Source organism: Leucopleurus acutus (assembly GCF_964270905.1).
Source record: "Leucopleurus acutus genome assembly, chromosome: X".
NCBI classification, from domain to species: domain Eukaryota; kingdom Metazoa; phylum Chordata; class Mammalia; order Artiodactyla; family Delphinidae; genus Leucopleurus; species Leucopleurus acutus.
The window spans coordinates 128,936,638-128,958,263 of NC_139148.1; the positions used below are offsets into that span (position 1 = coordinate 128,936,638).

Consider the following 21,626-nt stretch of genomic DNA (forward strand, 5'->3'; position numbering starts at 1 on the left):
AATTACCTCTGTAAGGTTCCTGTCTCCAAATATGGACACATTCTGAGGGGTTTAGAACTTCAACATATGAGTTTGGGGGGATGCAACTCAGTCCAGAATACTTGCTTGATTTGTTGATCAGTGTACAGAGATGGATTAAGACTCTTCTGGAGTAAGGACCAGTGTTCAGACTCAGGAATGGGGTGAAGGTCAGTGAGGACATAAGAGGATGGGGGTCAACAGGGCTTATAGGAGGGTTCAATCCTGGGCTGGATGATGGTAGGGTAGAGAGTGAGGCGCCAGGATTGAATGAGGCTGGAAGAGGGTACTTCTCTCAGTCAAAGGGAGAGGCCACGTGGAGGAATTTGATGGAGTCAGTGCACTTGAGGGGTGAGGACAGGAGAGACTGGCCAATGTTGGCAGAAAGCAGGAGGGGAGGAGTCAAAGAGTTGCAGCCTTCCCCAGCCAGTCCTTGGGAGTGCCTGTAGCCATCTTGAAGGGTGGCAGAAAACCCTCTAAGGGAGCCAAAATCTGGAGGAAGCCAGGACTCAGGCTCCCCACAGGGAGGATTCAGGGGCCAGAGCTGCTGGTGGTGTTGGGGACAATATCTTGGTGGTAAGTTGAAGGCTGATCCCCACTCCAGCTTCTCATAGCAGCCCAGCCTCTCCTGCCTCAGCTCTGCAAGCGTCTACTAAGCCTGCTGTGGATGAGGCTCTCTGTTGGATGCTAGGGACACTCGAAGAGGCAAGGTCCCCGGCCTCGAGATAGAAGAGGCAAGCGTGCAACACAAGTGAGAATCCAAATGAACACAACGCAGCTGGAGGCAGGCAAAAACCAGCATGCGTCCCACTCATACTTAAGCACCAGAAACACTTGACATGACTGTCCCATTTGCGCTCTTCCTCGCCGTTTGAGGCAGGTACTATTATCATCACTCCTATTTGACAGATGAGGAAACTGAGATGCAGACAGGTTAAGTCACTTGCTGAGTATCAGAGAGCTGATCTGGGGTACCGCCAAGAGTTGAAGCAGGCAGTGTGCTGCAGAGGCACTGCTATTGTTCCTTCCTACCCTTGGCATCCACAGAAGCCCGCACGTTTATAGTCTCTGCCGACAGAGAGCTGAGAATAGAACAGTCAACACAGGTGGGGGTGGAGAATCCCACAAGACCTCAAGAGTAGAGATGACATCTGAGATGTCATTTGGGAAGAATGAATACAAACGCACAGAGGCTGACGGTGGGAGGAAAGGCATCCTGGGCAGAGAGGGAACTAGAATTAGACTGGCTTTGCTGGAGCCAGAAGCTTAGCTGGGGATGCCAGAAGGCGGTGGAAGCCATGGACCCTCACCTCACCCCGAAAGCTACATAAAGTCATCTGTGAACACAGTGGATGTTAAGATCAGGATGGGACAGGGTGGTGGACTAGGAGACCCAGGAAGTCAGTTCCTGGAGAGCCTCAGACCATTTCCCCCACCAATCAGGGCCCAGGATCTCACCCTCTGATCTGAGGGTGCTTTGAAAAGATACATAGCCCTTTGGGCCCCAAAGGAGCTCCATTCTCAATCCCAGGTGAACTTGATTTTTTCTGTGGAAGCCCACCCCACAGGCCAGGGGTCCGGCCCTGCTGCCTTCTTCATTGGGGAGGGTTCAGATGGTCTGTGCTGGGCAAAGAAGGGGAGGACTCTGCAAACAGGAGGCAGGGGTGGAGAGGAAAGCACCACTGGGAGTGCGGAAAGGGGAGGAAGATGGGGAGCTGGGCCCTGGCCAAGGCTGCTTTCTGCCAGCCCAGAGCTGAACTGGAAGCCGCTGGGGTGATGGAAGCTTTCCCTCCCTATTTTCACCAAACCAAGGGTGGTGGGCAAGTTGCTATTTCTCTGCCTGGAATGGGGGGTGGAGGTAGTTCGGGTGACGCCTTCCAGGCTCATTCTGCCCCAAAACACCAAATTAGGGGGGTGGGCTTGTCAACTCCCATGCTAGGCTGGGCTCCAGAAGCGCAGAGAACAAAAAGAGCCCCGAAAACCCAGCAGGCCGCACAGGGCCCCTCGTGGGAGGCTTTGGCAGACCGAGACCCTGAGCTCCCCTGGAACCGTCCTGCCCTCTCTTAGCAGTCCACCTCTTCCCGCGTTTCTCCCACGACTAGTGTCATCCTTCTGCTACCAGCGTCTTGTCCTGTCATGCTGAACCTCCCACATCGCGGCCTCCTGAGGGCCCCACCCCCACCCAGCGCTCCCCTTGCAGGCCCAGAAGATTCCATCCTCTCCCATTTCTACGCGTCAAGAGTTTCCCAAGCCCATTTCTTCCACTACTTCGCTGCAGCCCCGCGAGGGCGGCAGGATGCTCCCCATTTCCCAGATTTGACCAGAGAGAAGACTGCCGTCCTGAGACAGGGTCGGGGGGAGGTAAGTGACGAAGCCAAGGTCACCCAGTCATTGGCTGAACGCGGCCTCGACCCGGCCCTTCTTCTGCAGGCCCGCTGGCACGCTGACGAGGAAGGCCCGGGCTGCGGGCCCCCGCCCCTCTTTTCTCGGCTGGTAGTCGGGGGCGGGCCCGCCGGAATGACAGGTGAGCAGGGGTGGGGGACAGTTGGGGGGTTGGGCTGCGCGGGGACGCCTGGCGCGCTGGCTTTGGGTGCGGCTGCCCGAGCCCGCTGCGGCGCCGGGCTTCCGAGGGCCCACGCCCGGGGGCACGACGGTGCCCGCGCCTTCGGCCGAGGGTCCCGGGATCGCCCCGGGCCCGCCGGCCAGGCCCCGCCCCCCGGCGGCAAGGGCGGGGGCAGGGGCGGCGCTGGCGGAGTGGGGCGCGGGCGCGCGGTGCTCGGTGCGCGCCACCGCCCCTCCGGCCCAGCTCGCCGGCCCGCCCTCCCTACCCCCTCGGCCCGCTCTCGTCGCCCCCTGCTCCTTCTACTCTCCTCGGCCCGGCGGCCCGGCGCGCGGTGCGGCGCGACGATCGCGGCCTGGCGCCCGGGGCGCGGTGGTCGTGGCGCTCGAGGGTGGCGCGCAAGGCGCGGGGCGCGAGGCCAGACCTGGCGCGGCGGGGTGTGGGGGGCGGGCAGCGGCGGAGCCCCCAGAGGAGAGCAGGGCCAGGGGGGTACCGAGGTATGGGTAGGGCCTGGGCGTCCGGCTGCAAGGGGCGGGAGCTCCAGGCGCATTTCGGCCCTGGCCGGGCTGAGCCACGGGGCGCCCGGGGCGGTGGGAGGGCAGCGGGGCGGGGAGGGAGGGTGGGAGGAGACGGCTGGGCCGGGCCGGGGGGCTTGGCCGACGGGGAGCAGGTGGGCGGGGACAGGGGCCCTGCTGGAAGAGGCGCAGCAGCGAGGTGGCGGGCTGCGTGCGCAAACAGGGCTGCCGCCTCCTGGGCCCGGAGAACGGTGAGGCCGCTGGGGTTGGGCGCCCCAGCCCCGAGGGCACGGTGCCGCGTCCAGGGCCACTGAGCTGGGCGCTGGGCCCTGTTGGGGGAGGATCTGGAGGCCCGGTCGGGCCAGGGCGCTGGGGGTTCACCAGCAGACCCAGTTGCTGGGCCAGAAGCAGGAGTTCTTGGGCAGGGCTCTGGTGGCGGGCACTGGTGGCGGGCACTGGTGGCGGGCGACGGTGGGCGAGCACGGGCACTTTCAGGGCTGGCATGAGTGGAAGGGGGACGAGGAGGGCCCAGAGTTTGAGTTGGAGCGTAATTTGGGAGTACCGTGTCATCGGGTGGGTTGATGAGTCATGAGATTTGGAGATCACAGAAGCCTTTCCTAGTGATCAGTTCTGAGTGAGGGAAATGAAAAGGGCTGGGATTTGGAGAAACGTTTCTGAGGCCACGTCTTGGGACACTAGATGCTCAGATGGCTGCCAGTCCCCATGCGAGGGACTTTGGGAGTGATGTCCCAGAGTGGTGGGACGGGTCAACTGCAGCCTGGCGGGGGTGGGGGTGGGGGTTAAGGAAGGTCTTTGTGGTGGCCAGTCCCTGCCTTCCTTCCTTTCCAGGCCGTCAGGATTCAGCTGTGTTCCTGTGGGGAGTGGGTTAAAAATTCCTCCGGCCTCCACTCAGCCTTACAGTATCCACCAGGGGCAGGAGGGACATATACATGCGTGACTGCAGCAGTATTCTCTGTCGTGGAGCCCTCGCGCTTCCTCACTGTTGCCATAGTAACGGCCTATTGATGGTGTATTTATAGGGGAAGAAGCAGGCGCTAAATTTTGGGGAAGGAGGGGGAGGAGGCCTTAGGGCAGCAGCAGTAGTGAGGGTGGCCACAGAATTGTTAATGGAGTGGGCCATGCCTGGGAGCTGTTTGGAGGAGTTCCTGGCATGTCTGAAGCTTAAAAATGAACTAATGACTTATGCAGGTGTCAGGATAACACAGTCTGGCCTATGATACGTGTGGGTGTGCATGCACCACAGTCGGGTGTGTTTGGGATAAGACATAGCTATATGGAAGCTGTTACGTAATTTCTCCACAGAAAAAATCTAAATGCAGTTCTCATTGATAAGCAATGAAACATGTATTTTTCTGTCATCGCTTATTATTAAAGCCTTTGCTCATTCTTTTCAAACCCTGACACAACAGCTCCATTTTTCTTCAATCAAAAACCTTGCTGTCAGGCATGCCACACCCACCCCCTAGACACGTGACTGGCATTGGCCTTAGGGGAACCTCAGAGATCCATAATAGATAATATTACATCTTCTCTCTTAGAAACAAACACTTGGGGTCAACTTTTCTCACAATGGCAGGCCCATCTGTTGACAAATTCCCACGCTGATAGTTTCGGGGGGGATCGTTGTAGGGTGCAAAAGAGAAAGGCTCCCTTAACACGGTGTTTCCATAGACAGATGTTACATTTGCTAGTTTTCCTTGAGTTTTAATTTTATTTATGATTACTATTCTACCTGTTTGCCAAAAGGATTAGAGGGTATAGTTTAAATATACATAGGACTGAAAGCATAAGTAGAAAAGTGGATACTGTGTCACAGGGGAGAACGCATAAGTGTTTAACAGCTGGGCTTCCAGGGCGCCTGTCCTTCACGGTTAATGTTAATACTGAACTTCCTGGCAGCCTAGGCAAAAAGGGTTACACCGTTCCTGTGTCTTACATCCAGTTAGTCATAAAACCAGAGCTTCTGCTTGGGGGGGAGCAGTGGGGTGATTGCTCCCAGATGTGGACGGCTTGGCCAGTGCTCTGGAATATGTGCATGAGTGGGAGTGTACGTTGCTGCCGTGTTATTTAATGCAAAGAGAAGAGAGATGAGTCTGTTTCAGGAGATCCTTGCCACCCTGTCTGTGGAAGACGAACACAGCAGGTCATCTGGTCTTGGGCCATGACTTTGGAGATGGTTGTTGTTGCCCCTTGTCTCTGAGGTCTTTTCCAGCTCAAAAGTGCAGAGAGTCATCGAGGAGAGTGAGGAAGGCGGAACCTCAGCCTGTAGGAGTTTTTCTTTTTTGAAAAGAAAGCCTCGACCCTTAGGTCTAGACTCTGAGTGTGTTCTCGGAAAAGGATGAGAGCGGCAGGGCTGTAAGTGGCTGCGCAGAGGATGATGTGCTCCATGGGGCGCTGCTTTGCCCTTTGACCTGGCCAGTGTGGGTGGGAGTCACATCCCAGGACCAAGAGGGTGCCCTGTAGGTTTCGGGGTGTGATTTCACCATGACTCTGCTTTTCTCCTTTGCCAGGGAAGTGAGACACTGGATCTGAGGGAGCGCCATGGCAGGTGAGTTTTTCCGGGCCCAGGCTGGCGGGGAGAAGAGCCATGCCTAGGGGCTCATGGGAAAGGGGCAAGTCTAACTATCAAGTCCTTTCCAGCTTTCCTCTCCCTGGGGGTTTTCCTGTGGCCCCTGTCCAATTGGCTGGCTCACATCTTTACCCTCTCAACTCTTTGGCTCCCTTCTGGAGCACATGCTCCCTTGGAGATGCGCAGCTCCCCAGGCCACTCTGAGAGAAACTAATATGGCAGGCCATGGAGCCTGGGGAGGGGTGCCTGCCTGGGCACCAAGAGGGGCTGCTTGACATGAGGACTAGGAAGTCCCGCCTCGAGGGGAGTACCAGGAGCAGATGTCACCTCTTCTTTCATCCTCTAAAGTCTCAGCTCAGGCTTATGGGGGTGCCAGTCGACCCAGCTGGAGCTGGGGTTCCCCTTGAGAATAAGTAGATACGGTTCCCACTCCATGACATTTTTGATGGGTGCATCTGTGCCCAGTCTCCAAAAGCCTAGATTCTCCATCTAGACCCTGCTACCCCCCTTCCCAGAGGCATTCTCCGGTTCACATGCATCCAGCCTTCCGATCTACCGCAGCCTGGGTTTGTACCAGACTGTCTGGGGCAAGACTATCGATGCCAGGCCACCTGACGGCACAGGTGTCCATTCAGGTGGAGGGACACCACCCTGGCAGCGTCTTCTGGGGCTCTTTGGTGTTGGTTACAGCGTCAACCTCAAAGGGGAATACATTCTTATGATAAGGGCCCTGATTGTCTCTTTTTGAGGCAAGGCAGAAGATACTAGGTACTTTTTCACTGAAACACTCAAAATCTGTCATGTCCATGGTTCCCAGGCAACATGCACTTCACTCTCAGAAGGGCCCCATTCTCCTCCAGAGTCTTGTCGGGTCCATGGTATTCTAGGCAGATACACTGTGGCGTCACAGAAAGTCAGCCCTTCCATCCCTTTTACGTGTCTGGGGTGGTGTCCTGCCTGCTGGCTCTGTCTTGCTTCCCTCCGTAATGGTGCCTCTGTGCCTGGGCTGAGTCTGGTCGGCAGGAGCCTCTGGGCCCCTCCCCATTCCAGACCTCAGTGTGACTCTCTCCTCAGTGTTTCTGGAGGCCAAGAATGCCCATTCGGTCCTGAAACGGTTCCCTCGTGCCAATGAATTCCTGGAGGAGCTGCGCCAGGGGACCATCGAGCGGGAGTGCATGGAGGAGATCTGCAGCTACGAGGAGGTCAAGGAGGTGTTTGAGGACAAGGAGAAAACGGCATGTACCACCCTGGGGCTGGGTGCCGGGAGCACAGATATAGCCTCAGGATTAAGCAGAGTGGGCCCTGGGGATCTCAGACGAATTGGAAGCAATGAAGGGAATCCAGCCGAGTCCAGGCCAGGGCCACTGGGACCACAGAAGAACAGATCACCTGTCCTTAGAGTCCCATCTGCCTGACTCTGGGGGCCTCCTGACTTGTGAGTGGTGTCCTTTGTCCTCGGGGCATTCCACGGCCTCTTTGATGGCTCTCAGAGGCTAGTCAGACAGGGCGGGGTGGGGGCAGCCGCAGACCCCGCTGAACGTAAACCCAGACCTGCTGAAGGGCTCTGAGCTCCATCTGGGATCCGAGAGCTTACGTGTAAGTGTCAGCCGCCTTCCTCCTTCGTTTGCAGATGGAGTTCTGGAAAGGGTACCCGAACGCAGTCTATTCAGTCCGAGACCCTGCGCAGAGCTCAGATGCCATGTACGTGGTGGTGCCCCTTCTGGGGGTGGCGTTGCTGATCGTCATTGCCTTGTTCATCATCTGGCGGTGTCAGCTGCAGAAGGCCACCCGTCATCACCCCTCATATGCTCAGAACCGGTACTTAGCGAGTCGCGCGGGGCACAGCCTGCCCCGGGTCATGGTCTACCGGGGCACCGTGCACAGCCAGGGGGAGGCCTCTGGGCACCGGGAGACAGGGAGCCCCCCGCAGGTGGTGCTGGGGCCTAGTCGCGGGGGTAGAACCACGGTCCGCCTCGAGAGCACCCTCTACCTTCCCGAGCTGTCCCTCTCCAGGCTGTCCAGTGCCACCCCTCCCCCGTCCTATGAGGAGGTGACTGCTCCCCAGGAGAGCAGCAGCGAGGAAGCGAGCGTCTCTTACAGTGACCCGCCCCCAAAGTATGAGGAGATAGTGGCCGCCAACCCTGACTCAGACAAGTAGTAGGACTCGTGTCCTGTCCAGTGTGAAAGTCTCGTTCAGGGGCCTCCTGTTTTCTTTTTAACTTTTTTAAGACTGTGCCACCACAAAACAGCCTTAGCCTCCTTGTTGCCAAATAATTTCCTATCCGTGGATTTGTAGGAAGTCGGTTGTCAAAGACAGGTGGAGGGGGTAGGGATCATACGCATATGCATCACCTCTGGGGAGAGCCGCAGGCCAGAGAGCCCAGCTCCTCCAGAAGCCCTCACGCCCCTGCCATCCTGTCCTCCTGTCAGGGACTGGCTTCTCTTATGCCAAAGGAATCACCCCGTTGAATTGATTGTGGCCAGAAGGGAGAGAAGCCAGCCCTTCAGCGCCCTGTTCCCTCACTAGCCCTGTGCTTCTGTCCTTGCTCACGTTTGGCAAGGACAAGGACAGAACAGAAACGAAAAGAGTAATAACGCAACGAGACACAATAAAACAAAACGATATCACCTGGGCCACGCATAGGGGTTCAAGGGAAATCAGTCACGCAGGTCATCTGTGACACTCCCCTCCCCCGACACTCACCCCACACTCCCGACCAGGTTCAAAGGAGTGTCTGGAGTCACCTGGAAGGACGACGGGGTGTGTGAAGGATGAGGGACAGGGCCTGGCCGACAGAGCTGCCTCCTTCAGACTGGGGACGTTGCCATCTGGAGGGCAGCTCTGATCCTACTGTGCTTGGCCTCCCCTAGACCCTGGCTCTCCAGGCACGTGTACCAGCTGTGCTAAAGCCGCTACCCATTGGCACGAGCCCTATCAGAGCCTCGGGAAAACGGACGCCGCTGACCCTGCCTGTGGAGCCCATGGCCTTTGAACGGGCGGGGTCCGGGCTAGGGCAGAGAGCTGAAGTTTTCTCCTTGTGAGGTTGGCCCGTAGGATGATTAGACCCACAAACTGGGCTTCCTCGGCACTGTGCTCTCTGGCTGTGAACTTTTAGGCTACTGCCCTTTTCGTGAGTGGGTGTGTTGAAATGAACTTGAATTTCAGATGGCTGATTTCTTCTTAATGATGGTGCCCACCTGGGGAGAAGATCCCAAAGTGTCCCTTTTTAGAAATTTCTCTGTGGGGAGAGATGGGGAAGCTCGTGACCTGGGGTTGACGGCCCATCAGTGATTTGCTCTGTCATTAGCAGATGCTGGTCCACTGTTAGTAACCCCTTTCTGTGGCCCAGGAGCTGCCCACCTCTCCATTTCAGTGAGGCTTTGGGCCGCAGCGGGGCAGAGGTGACCCGCCCTTTAACTGTCAGTGACCGCGCAACAGACACTGTCAACACTGCCTCCCTACCCCTCCATCTTCATCCTCCTGGCCTCAGCACCAAACCGTTTTTCCTCTGTGGTGCTTTAAAAAATGTAGCAAATTTTTGTGGGGCCCCAAAGAGTGCACAGCCAGGGTCTATTGGCAACCACAGCAGTTTAAAACCCACTGAGAAGACAAGCTTCTCTCTGTCTAAACCGCTCTCCAAGGCAGGCCTCAGGCCTCGTTCTTTGAATGCGGCCCTGCCTAGAGGCCACAGATGACTTCTGGAGGCCCCTCCAGTCCTGGGCACTCACCCAGGAACACGCTTCAAACGAGGAGGCTTAGTGTTCTTACCCCAGCGAGGCCACCAGCTTGGACAACACAACCCTGTGGCCGGGGTTTTCCATCCTTACCCCTACCTCACAGGCCTCCTGGAGGCTGACTGAGCTAATGCCTGTGTAGTGCTTGAGACACCGGGAAGCCAGTGCAGTTTGCCCGTAGGAAGATTCTTCTAAAAATATGTAGGTTATAAGGGACCAGTTCTAGTGGAGGCCTTTGTAGGACTCTGAAGTCGAGTCTCAACCTGGGGAGTCAGTCTCCTGCGAGTTGGACCGTTCCGCACCCCTGCTTCCCTTCCGCGAGAGCTCCCTGATGCCAGAGGTGCTGACCAGGTGGCATTCCACCTTTCCTTCCTTCCTCTTTTCCTCCCTCTGGGCCTCCAGCACCGCACTCCTGCCCTTTCTCACGAAGGCATTTGGGGCCTAGAAAGCCCCTGCTTTGTCCATGAGGGATGCTGGGGTCCATCCTCTTCAGCCATGTTGGAGGACCCGGGGCAGCCTGAGGCTCCGGGGCCGGTCCCTGCCATCCCAGCCTTTCCTCGGGGGCCATGCCTGCGTGTGACCCGGGAGCACGGGAGAGAGCCAGGCGTGGGCCCCACTCACCAGAGCCAGAGGGAGGTTGCCCGGGACTGCCTGCTCCCTTTGGCCCCCGTCGAGCCCCTCCCTGCTGAGCTGCTTGCTGTTTGCAGCTGGCTGGAGGTGGGAGCGGGTGGGATGCGGGAGCCCGGCCCGTTGGAGGGCGGCCTGCATCCTGCAGGCGCCGAGCTCTCCGGTCCAGGTGCTTTGCAGCGTTCTTCCACGTGGGGTTGCCACCGTGGTCTCTGGGACGTTTTTCGCAGTATATCATAGAAAAAAAGATTGTACAGTACACCATGGTCATAACTCCTCGCGGTGCACATTTGGCTTTTACGAATGCCCTGTACATATCTTTTCAAACTCTGTCTTTGTATGGTCGTTGATTTGATACAACGCTTCATCTGCGGTAGCCACATTTTCATTGTTTTTGGACTTTGCGTGTGTGTGTGTGTGTGTGTGTGTGTGTGTGTGTGTGTGTGTGTGTGTGTATACACGTGTGAACGTTGCCTTTTCTCACATGCTTATCTGAAACAATAGCCGGCGTGTGGCTATATTTGTACCAGGAGGGTTCCGGTCTGAAGGGAGGAATGTCACCTCCCAGGGCTAGGCAGCCTGAGGACAGGACCCTGAGTCAGGAAAGCCAAGATTAGCTGTTGGAGCAAGCCCGCCAGAGTTGCCGCCTTCTGCCCTCCTTCACAAAAGGTTTTGGATGAAGATGAAGCAGCTCTATCCTGTGGGCCTCCCCACTGTGGGACCCCCCCCCCCACACGCCCTTTTGGAGCAGTGCCCCCAGCCTTGGCTTCTGTTCTGTGGGTATCAGCAGCTGAAGGAAATCTGAGCGCTCCTGGGCCTTTTTGTTTTTTATTTTTATTTTTGGTGGAAAGATGTGTGACTGTTGACTTTGGGAATGGCAGGGCTGGTTATTTAGATAATTTTCACTTAAAAGAAAACAGAAAAGCCTTTGACAAATTCCTTGGAATGTGACTGTCACATGTTTTCAACCAAAATCTTTTAAAGACTTTTCCAAACAAGCATCACAATCTTGTCCCTCCCCTGCTACTCCCCATCACCCGGGGGTTTTCAAAACAAAAGCACAACAGGAAGTGGAGTGCGCAGGTGCCCAGTGTGTGCAGCCCTGCACAGCTGTGACGTGCCCTGGCTGACGGACACGCAACACTGCGCCGTCTGACCCGGAGGCCAGGGCCCTCCTCTTCTACTTGCGAATCCCACTGCCACTGGTGTGAGTTCCTTAGGGTGCTTCGGAAAATAGGAATCTGCCCAATTTGTTGGACTCTGTGTTTTTGGTAGCTTGAAGATGACGGATCCGGGTCAGGAAAGCATCTTTTTGCTAAGGAGTTAGAGCCACATGGTTCTTCTCTGGCTGGGGGGTTGGTCTTTTCACAACCAAATGGCATCCCACAAGAAGAACTGAAAACAACACTGCCTCTAGATTGTTCCTTTGTCGGGGTGGGGGGGGAGGGAGAGAGGGAGATTATTAAGAGAAACTCTCTTAACTCTCTTACCTACACTGTCTGTTTCTAGGAGTGTGCGTGTGTGTGCTTTGTGTCATGCGTGTGCCCTCACGTTCAAGGCTGAGATGGAGAGCTGACAAGAACGCAGCCCCATCTCAGGATTGCACCGATTCAGAAACAAGCACATCCTCCCCACTGAACTCTACTCATTCTAATCAGTATAATTAGCTAATTTAAAAGTACTTGAATCAGACTGCCTGCAACTATGGTAAAAGCCCATTAATTCGAAGCCCACTAATTCAAAACTTAGAGAAAATCACAACTTAAGATAATTCGTGGTATCTGCGATTCTCACTCCGTAGAAATATTCAAGATATTCTTCCCTTCAGGTCGTTTTCAGGGTCATATGTGTAAGAGGGATCTAGTTTAAAACGAGTACCTTTTTCAAATAAAAGGCTCAAGATAGTACGGATCCCTTCACCGTGCCTTCGGCAGTTCTCATTTGTCGGGCTCTTCGTGTACAGGATGATCTCTGGTTCTCTGTCTACTGTGGGAATGTTGGGTATGGCGGCTTTTCATTCTCCTCCTTTATTTGCTCTATGAATAAAATAGTTTGTGAACTAAACTGCAATTTAAAGTAATATAACTGTATATCTTGCTAAATAGTCTGTAAAGCAGATGTTTCGCTATAAGACCGGCCGCTCCCATCATTCGCCCCCCAATATTCAAACATATCGAGCTTTTCCTTTCACAGGCTGTGGGCGGTGAGTCTCTCTGGAGCAAGAATTTTCCTGACAAAGATATCCTAACAGCGCAGCACACCCCCTCGGGCTCAGTGCCTCAACAGTTGTCCCACTGTACTGAGCTATGTGACCGTTGCCCAGTGCCTGCCCTTCGCCCGCCCCCAGCCCAAGTATTAACACAGATATTCAAGATTGGGACAAATCCCACAGCTGCTTATGCCTCCCAATCTGTCTCCCCTTACGGATGCCACTTTCCCAGGCCTGAACACACCTGCTCTTTCACTCTGTGGTCGTGAATTTGTGACAGTGGAAACCCTGATATGTGCAACTGAGCTTATAGACAAGATTACTGTGAAATGGATTAATTTTGGTACCACTTTAAACTGTGCTCGTAATTCATGTGTTGACCCATGTCAGCTGGGAAATCTGTACATTCAGTAATATGTCAGGATTTCACTGGAGCCTGGGGGCAACAAACAAACGTACTTCTGACTTCTTTCTCTCTCTCTCTTTTTGTAATTGTTGGGTTTAGCTGTTAAGTTTGTCTCTTTCTGTACCAGAAGATAATGAATAATAATAAAGAGCAAATGGTATTCATTTGTGTTCTGTCCTCACCCATCTTGGATCCCTGCTGACTCTCAAACTTCCATGGAGCATGGATGGTTGTGGGCCAAACTTGTTTTTCCAAAAGTCAGGCTGTAGATAAGGAAACAGCCCAAACCAGTTTAGAAGCAGGAAGCAGAGAAGTCCTGGTTCCTAAAGTTTGACCCATACGTGTAAGATGATCTGCTGACCCATCCCGCTGGGATGAGGTTAGTAAGGTCTGTCACAAATCATGTTAACAAGTTCCCTGTCACCTGATCCCTGGTTACTAATAGAGGTGTCCTTTACTAGAAAAGATGTCCTGCTTGGTTTCAGCGCTGGGGGAGGGGTGGAAAGGAGAAATTTCTCTGTGCCCTACATAGGGGGGACATAATACTCAGGTTTTGCCCTGGCTCAGCTTCCTGAATTCTGAGGATGGCAGGAGTACAAGACTGTCCAGAGGGCGATGATGCCTTCGCCTCCCCTTGGAGGAAGTGTGGTCTTAGCCCCGAGCACTCCCAGCTGTTGGTGTGGAGTGAGGTATGGCCATGGGAAGTTGTTGGTGAAAGTTGTGCCCATCCCCAGTAATGAAAGTAATCCACGCTTTAATAGGAAAAGTCATGGCAGTGATGAGACAATGGCAGTGAAATTCAGGGCCTCTTTCAAGGATTGAACGTGGAGGCTCAATGCCAAGAATGACAGCCAGAGGCCTTAGGTTCTATTCTTATCCCGAGCTGGCTTATTGAGTGATGCCAAGCTTCTGGAGATGCTGGAAAGTCGAATGAAGACTCTTCAGGCAGACTCCCGCACACAGATGGGATCATGTTATGAACATAGGTTTTGAACTTTAGGCTCTTTTTGTTAGAAACTAGCACTCTAGGCAGCCGCTTAGGGTCCCAGCCTAGTCCATGCAAGGGAGCTAATACATGAGGTCTTGGGAAGGTGGGACCCCTCTTTTCACCCTTCCCCCAGACCCCATCCTGTACCATGGCCACACCCTTACAGCAGCTGGCTTGAGATCTCACAGAATGAAGGGACTGAAGGGCAGTGGAGAGGAGCCACGAGCTGTGCTTGGAAATGATCAAAGCCAGAATTTATTGAGCACTTAGTGTACGCCAGGCCCTATAGATGCATTAACTGAGGTGATCCTCCCAATAAACCCGTGACATCTGAGGGAAGCAAGGCCCGAAAGGCATGCCATTCGACCAAGGCCTCCCAGGGAAGAATTGCCAGCCTCATCACGTGAACCCCAGTCTGTCCAGATTGTCCCAGCGCAGGCCACTCATATGGCATGACTGGTCTCCTTTGGAGATCACTTTGCTTTTGTTTTCTTGTTGACTGTTCATCCTCCCAGCACACCCCCCGCCGCTTCCTGCCCAACTGTTAATTCCACAAGGGCAGAGACCATGTATAACTTTTTTTTTCTCACCACTTCTTCCCCAGAACTCAGCACAAAGGCCTGCAGACTGGATGGCTTAAATGACAGAAGTGTATTGTTTCCCATTTCTAGAGGCTGGAAGTCTGAGATCAAGGTGTCGGCAGGGTTGGTTTCTCCTGAGGCCTCTCTCCCTGTGTTTTCATGTGGTCTTCCCTGTGTACATGTCTGTATCTTAATCTCCTCTTCTTATAAGGATACCAGTCATATTGGATCAGGGACCACCCTATTGACCTCATTAACCTTAATTACCTCTTTAAAGACCCTACCTCTCTATATAATCACATTCTGAGGTACTGGAGGTCAGTATTTCAACATATGAACTTGTGGAGGGGGGACACAGTTCAGCCCATACCACTCTATTCATGGCAGGGGGAGTCTTTGTTGCCCCTTCTCCCAACCCTGAGCACATCATACACACTCTGGAAAAGCTTGGGGGTGGACATCATGACTTCTCTGAGATGCCGACACAGACAGGGGCACCTTGCCATTCTCAAACTGTGCCCCAGAGCAGATTCTTACTTGCCACAGATGGATGGGCCTGGGACAGCTGCTGAAGGCCCCCACAGGGCAGGTGGGGTTGGGAGAGGCAAAGTGGGCTTCAGAATGGTTTTCCCAGGGTCTCTCTGTGGAGAGTGATGGGAGAACCCAAAGCCTGAAGCATAGACAAAATATTTGTGCCCTCTCAAATTTTGTTAATAGACAAAACATGTTGTTTTCATGAATCACAAGCCTAGCAGCTCCAGTAACAGTGGCTTTCAACAATTTCTCTGAAGAGTTCAAACTGTGTAATGGATTCAGTTTCACCGAGCTTTATGTGCTATAAAAATAGAGCCTATAGAGGCTGGGTAACGTTCATATCAGGCTGGTTACACTTAATCACAGAAGCACAGTGGGTGGGCTGGTTGATGCCAGCATCCCAGAGTCCTGGGGCTGACCGGGCATAGAGGGAGGGGTGCTGGCAGAGCACTGTGTCCCCCCAACCTGGGGGTGTCCCTGCTTCCACCCAGGCCATGGGGCTCCGGAAGGGCCCTACCTGTTTGGAGCTCTGGGCCTAGCTTGGTCGGGGAGGCATGAGGCAAGCCATAGCCACAGAGCATGTGGAACTTTCTGCTAGGTGGGAGCCGGGGGCTGCCAGAGAAAGCCTTCCTGAAGAAGCCATATCCAATCTAAAGCTTGAAGGATGAGTAGGAATCAGTCAGGCAAAAAGAATAGAAGACAATTAAACCAGGCAGAGGGAGAACATGTGAAGAGACCTGGAGGCCATCATGTTTTAAGGCAACAGGAGAAGCCAGGGTAGCAGAAGGGGAAAGACTTGTGCCAGATGAGACTGCAAAAGGTAGAGGGAAGTCAGTCCATGTAGGGCTCCCCAGGCCACACTCAGTATTGTAGTCTTTAATGATAGTGGGAGCAAGAGGCCATGACCAAGCCTATTATATTGGCAAGAATCTCTCTGCCTGCTGTATGGAGAATGGGCTCAACACGATAAAAGAGATAAGGTAGGAGGCTATGGCAGTCATCCAGGCAAGAGATGGTGATGGGATTGGCTAGGTTGGTGAGAGAGGAGACGGACAGAAGTAAACCACGGAGAAGATGTTTCTTCAAACACTGAATTACATGTTTAAGAGGTTGTATGAGGGTTCTCCAGACACAGAACCCATATGAGATATATTGATAGATATAGAGATATAAATATATATCTCTATAGATATCTATCTCTATATAGATATAGAGATAGATATAGAAAGAGATTGATGTATTGTAAGGAATCGCCTCAGGCAATTGCAATTATGGAGCCTGGGAAGTCCCACAATATGCCCTCTGCTAGCTGGAGTCCCAGGAAAGCCAGTGGTGTGAGTTCCAGTTCAAAGGCAGGGGAAGATCAATGTACCAGCTGAAGTAGTCAGAGAGAGGGGCAGAGGAAGCAAATTTCCCCTTCTTCTGCCTTTTGGTTCTATTCATAGCCCTTAATGGGTTGTATGATGCCCACTTACATTGGGGAAGGCCATGTGCATTACTCAGTTCACCAATTCAGATGTTGACATCACCCAGAGCACCATCACAGACACATCCAGAAATCATGTTTAGCTAAATATCGGGGCACCCTGTAGTCCAGTCAAGTTGACACAAGAGATTAACCATCACAGAAGGAACAGAACCATGCATAGTCACTGACTGGGTTGGGAGGGGGTTGGGAGGAGTCCCACATGACTCTCAGCTTTGGGGGCTCAGACAGTGGGTTAGATGGTGGGACCATTCTCCACGAAGGTAGAATAGGTTCACTTCCCCTGGAGGAAGAGTAGGCTGCGGGGAGGATGTTGAGTATGTGGTGTGGAGTGTGTCTGAGGGGGACTAAAGAGGGAGGACTAGGGTGAAGCATCAGATAGCAGAGTCATTTGTGTTACCACAAAGATGCTAAATGAAGTCTGGGTATGGGCCCAATGGGCCACGAGAGATGACAGACTGGCAGGGGGAACCCACTGGAGTATAGAGCGCTGGAAAGCGGGGGAGGAGAGGGTTTCTAGCAGAAGAGATGAGACAATGATATGAAATGCATCCAGGAAATCAAGTAAGATGAGTGAGGTGGGTCCGTTGGATCGAGATGCTAGGAGGTCATTGGTGACCTTGGCCTGGGGCACTTTCAGTTGAGTAGTAAGCCAGACTCGAATGAGGAGAGGAATATCTGGGAGGTAAGAGAGTGGAGACAGAGTCTGTGGTGGGGGAACACTTTCCAGGAGTTGAGAAAGGACATTAGCATGAGTGAGACCAAACCCCATGGGAGGACAGTGGCATGAGGGAGACCAAACACCATGGGAGGACAGTTGGGATTTTTTATGTTTGTTTGTTAGTTTACCATTCAGGTCATTTTTGTTCAACAGTTGATGAGTTCCTACCACGAGTCAGGCAGCGCACTAAGTGCAGGGGCGACAGAGAGAGGTGAGCAAAGCCCACAAGGTCTCTGCCCTCATGGAACTGCTATCCTAGAGCTGAGAAAGATGCGGCAATGTTTCTGGGCTGAAGAGAGTCACCCTCGTGAGGGGAGTAGCCGAAGGCCCAGGCGGATGCAGAGATAGGTCACTGATAGAACTGAAGCCGGGGCCCAAGCTCGAGGGCCACCAGCTCTGCCAGCAGTGGACAGTTCATCCTTTGAAACGAACAAGCAGGATGGTCTTGAGGACGGTGTGCAAATCCCACAGCTCCAGCTTCAAGCTCAAACTCTGCTAGGAGCTGAGTGCCTCACATTCCATGGCCCCTTCCCCATCGTTTTCAGGTGGGATCAGCAAGTCACATTGCCTAGGGCCACACAGCCAGTAAATGAGGAGCCATGGTGGGAGGGGTGGCCGAGAGCAGCCAGACTGCTGGCCCCGTCTTCCAAGAGTGAAGGGCAGGGCAGAGTGGGTCAGGGGCTGGAGGATGTTTGCTGGAACTCCCTTGAGCCATTTCCTCCCTCAGACCTCCTCCTGTTCCCACAAAGACCCTGGGCGGCCAGTCTGAAGACATGGGTTTGCATCTAAGCCCCGCCACTGAACTGGCTAAGTGAACTGGCTCACATCCCGGCTCTCCATGGGCTCCAAATGGTCGATCTGTAAAATGGGGGATACTGGGAAGAGGATCGGCTTCGTGGATGGGAGAGCTTGTCGTTAGTTTACCGGGGCTGTTTCTCACTCACGCAGGGCTCTCCTCTCTGTGTCTTCCCCCAGGTCAGAGGCGCTGCGGCTGCGTGTGCTTTTGAGCAGCTCAGCATCTGCACCTTTACAGCAACTTTTTCCACCTCTTCGTTACTGTTGGACATTTTCCTTTGGCCCCCGACTCTCTTGAATTTTACATACACGTCACATTTCAGTCATTGGTTATGGAGACAATTGAAAGCAGATGCAGTGCTCTATGAGGAATCACCTGGCAGGCAAAGCCGAGGACTCTGCAAGGTCAACTTATCCAATCCCATCCCTGGGGAATCAGGAGAGAGGTCCTTCCCCACCCACGACAAGGGTTCCCTGCACCAGAGGCACAACTGACCGATAGGCAAGTGCCTATGCCCTCCGGGTTTCAGAATCTACCGCCAGCTTTGTGTGGAAGGGAGTCATGGGCCAACGGAGAGACAGGAAGGAAGAAGGAACAGCAGGGGCAGCAGCTGCTACACCGAGGTGGGGTGGGGTCTGGGGACAGAGGGCAGGTTTCCTGTCATCATGCTTCGCTCTTGGTCCTGCTCTTGCCCCACCTGTGGGGCAGTCCAAAGTTATCCCTCAGGCCATCAGCCAGCAACAATCACCCTAAACTAGGTGGTTGCAGCTCCCCTTGCCTTGTCCGGGCAGCTGCTCTTCACAGGGGGAACCTTTAGTAGCTGATCTGAAGCGACCCAGAGCATCTCAGCAGCGCGGTTCTGCTGGTGGGCTTGTCAACCGGATCTGGAGCTGTGTCAATGTCTTTAACTCACTTCTGCTGGAGCTGCTCCCTCCCAGACTGGACCAGAGTTCAGGAGGCGTGACCAGCATTTCCACTCAAAGCACGGAAGACTTTTCTATCAACCTGAGTACCCTGGGAAGGCAAAGCTCTAGGGAGCACCCACCACACTCCCAGGGAAGCAGAAGGTGGCAGGATTAAGGGCGGGACCGCCACAAAACAACCCCCTGCTACTGTCGCCACAGACCCATGGACTTCTGGCCCATCTGTTTCTATGTGCCCTCGAGAGCAGGAGCTCCGTGAGGACGGGGACCTCGTCCCTAGCCCCAGTGCCTGGCACCCAGCAGCCTTGATTCAAGGTGGTCACTCTGGATGAGAGAAGCCCACATGTGGAAAGCGAGGAGCTTCCTGTAGCCTCCTGCTGATGGCCCTGTCCCCAGGAGGGGTGGGTTCTAAGGGCTCCCCAGGTGGCCCTGCCACTTATTTCCTTCTCTCTGCTCATGAGGTGGCCCTCTTTCCCTGGGCCAGCTATAGTCCCTGACGTTTGCTTTCTGTCCTTCCTGTCTTTTTAAGGAATGGAAGGACAGCTGCCAGGCTCTGTGAGTCCCCCTTCCCTTTCCCCTCTGTCTTGGGGAGGGCCCTGGGGCTCCAGGGATGACCTCAGTACCAGCTGCTTCCAGAAGCAGGAAGCAGAATTGTTTACAGGTTCCTAAGTTTCATTAGCAAGTAGAGAGGAAGCTCCCAGATGCTTGGAAGATCTGGGTTTGCAGCCAAAATCAGGCTCACTTACTGGGGCTTGAGACTAGCTGCCTGAGACTGTGCTGTGAACAGAGCTGGGGGGCAGCAGACCATCGCACCCACTAGCTTTGAAAGGCCTCTCCCATAGCACCCCAACATAAGAAAGTGATAAAAAAATAAAACAGCACTGCACTGGGTGAAGAGAGGCTGGAATAGCCCTAACACACTTCCCTGAAACCATGAAACAACTGGAAACAAGATTTTAGCCCAGTCTTCCATGTGAGACGGGAAACAGCCTCAGAGCAGAGGAAGCAATTTGCTTAAGATGCCCCAGTGTCAGAGGTAGGAGACACTCCCAGGTGTACTGACCCCGGGCCTGGGTTCCCTCTACCTCCCTCTTCTGCTTGCAAGGGAAGTGGGAGCAGGTAGCAGACATGGCTGAGACCTCAAGCTGGTCAGGAGTCTGAGGAGTGCGTGGCTATCTGAACAGCTGGGAGAGGCCAGTGGTTGGAAGGTATTGGTGGAGACAGTGGTCAGGCAGGCAGACAGACAGACAGACACAAGACAGATGAGGGCAGACAGGCAGACAGGCAGGCGACAGCCCGAGGTGAACACTTGCTCTGTGGGGAAGAGGGGGCTGGATGCCCTCTAGATTTCAACACAAACTTGCATGCAATTAACTGGGTTTGTTTGGTCCCCAGTGAAGGCTCTAAGCTCACCATCACCTTCAGGGAAAAAAGATGATATGTTTTCTTTGGAGACGCTTAGCTTGAAGGGAGGGAGAGCTTTCGCCCCCATCCCTTTCTGTTAATAAAACAGCTCCTATTTTAATAAAGATTGAAGCCCTCCAGCAGACAGTTCAGAGGAAAGAAATACAGAAGATCAATAAACATATGAAAAAATGCTCAGGTTTATTCATAATTAAAGCAATATAAATTAAAACAACATTGAGATAGAGATCATGTTTCACCCATCGCAATGATGCCTTTTAGAAAGTTTCATAATATCTTCTATTGACAAATCTGTGAAGAAACCAGCACTTTCTTCCCCTTGGTGAGGTCCCCCTTGGTGCAGCCTCTTCAGAGGGGACATTGTCAATATTGGTCAAAATTGTCAGCACACGTGCTCTAGAACCCCACAATTCCACCTCTAGGCACCAGCTCCACAAAAACATGTAGACACATGTGCAAAGAGGCATGTCCAGGAATGTTCCCCACTACATTGTTTATAAAAGCAAAAGGCTCTAGACACCCCCCAGATGTCCACGAGCATGTGAATAAACAGGGGTGCAGCCGTGCAGCAAAATACCGTACTGCGTTCAAATGACGTGAGGTAGATTTGTTCTGACAAGGGAGATCCCCAAGGCACATTGTTCACTTCAAAAAGTAAGTTTCAGAACAGCACGTACCTCAGATGTATGATCTCATTTATGTAAAACACTGCAAACATATACACACACACATCTAAGCCAGATGTTCTCTGCACCCCTCCTCCCCACTCCCAGAGTCATCTGTCTAACCTCCATGTGGGGAAGACCCTCGGGCTCCCTGGCTCTCTTCTCTGGGATCCTTCCACTGGGGTTTAGGTCTGTTCAGCCCCCCACTCACACTTGGCCATGGACCATCCTCCTGGCCCCCACAAGACTTGCAAGATCACTCTGTACCCACGCTTCTCTAGCTCTTCGGGCCCCTGAGGCAAGTGGGGGATTTGGGGAGTGTTTGGAGTAAGGGTTTGGGGCAATTTCAGAAGGAAATTATGCTGTTGGAGAGAAAAGTTCAGCGTGCTAGAGAGACATGGTAAGTTCAGCATGCTAGAGAACTTGTCCCTTTGTAAAGGACAAGTTCAAAGTCACACAGCTAGTTCAGCATGCTAGAGAACTTGTCCCTTTGTAAGGGACAAGTTCAAAGTCACACAGCAAATTTAGTCTCCCACAGCCCAGCCATCCTTGTTGCCCAATTCAAGAGAGGCAGACAGGCTAAGGTGGTGAAATACCAGGGTTTCTGGGTGGCACTGGGGGCCCTAGGGATTGGGAAGGAAGTCTCCCCACCCTCTCTGCTTGGCTTTAGGTGGTGGGGTCCTTTGCCACCTGGGGTCAGTTCTTCTGCATACACCTGGACCCGGTGACCCAGGGCCCAGGAAGCCCCAAACTGGTCAAGGCCAGTTGGTAGCCAGAGGGCAATCTGATCTGAGGTCAATAGTGCAAGGTCATGTCCATACCTATCCAGCTGACTTGACTGCTCTCA

At 53.6% G+C, this 21,626-nt stretch overlaps 1 protein-coding gene across 1 annotated transcript; it reads left to right on the forward strand.

Annotated features, from left to right (window-relative positions):
- Positions 1-5,589: 5,589 nt before the first annotated feature.
- Positions 5,590-7,841, forward strand: PRRG3 (proline rich and Gla domain 3; the record flags this gene model as incomplete). Its single annotated transcript, XM_082864552.1, has 3 exons — positions 5,590-5,662; positions 6,758-6,918; positions 7,314-7,841. The coding sequence occupies exons 1-3, from the start codon at positions 5,656-5,658 to the stop codon at positions 7,839-7,841; spliced, it is 696 nt and encodes a 231-aa protein (XP_082720678.1). The 5' UTR covers positions 5,590-5,655.
- Positions 7,842-21,626: the final 13,785 nt, after the last annotated feature.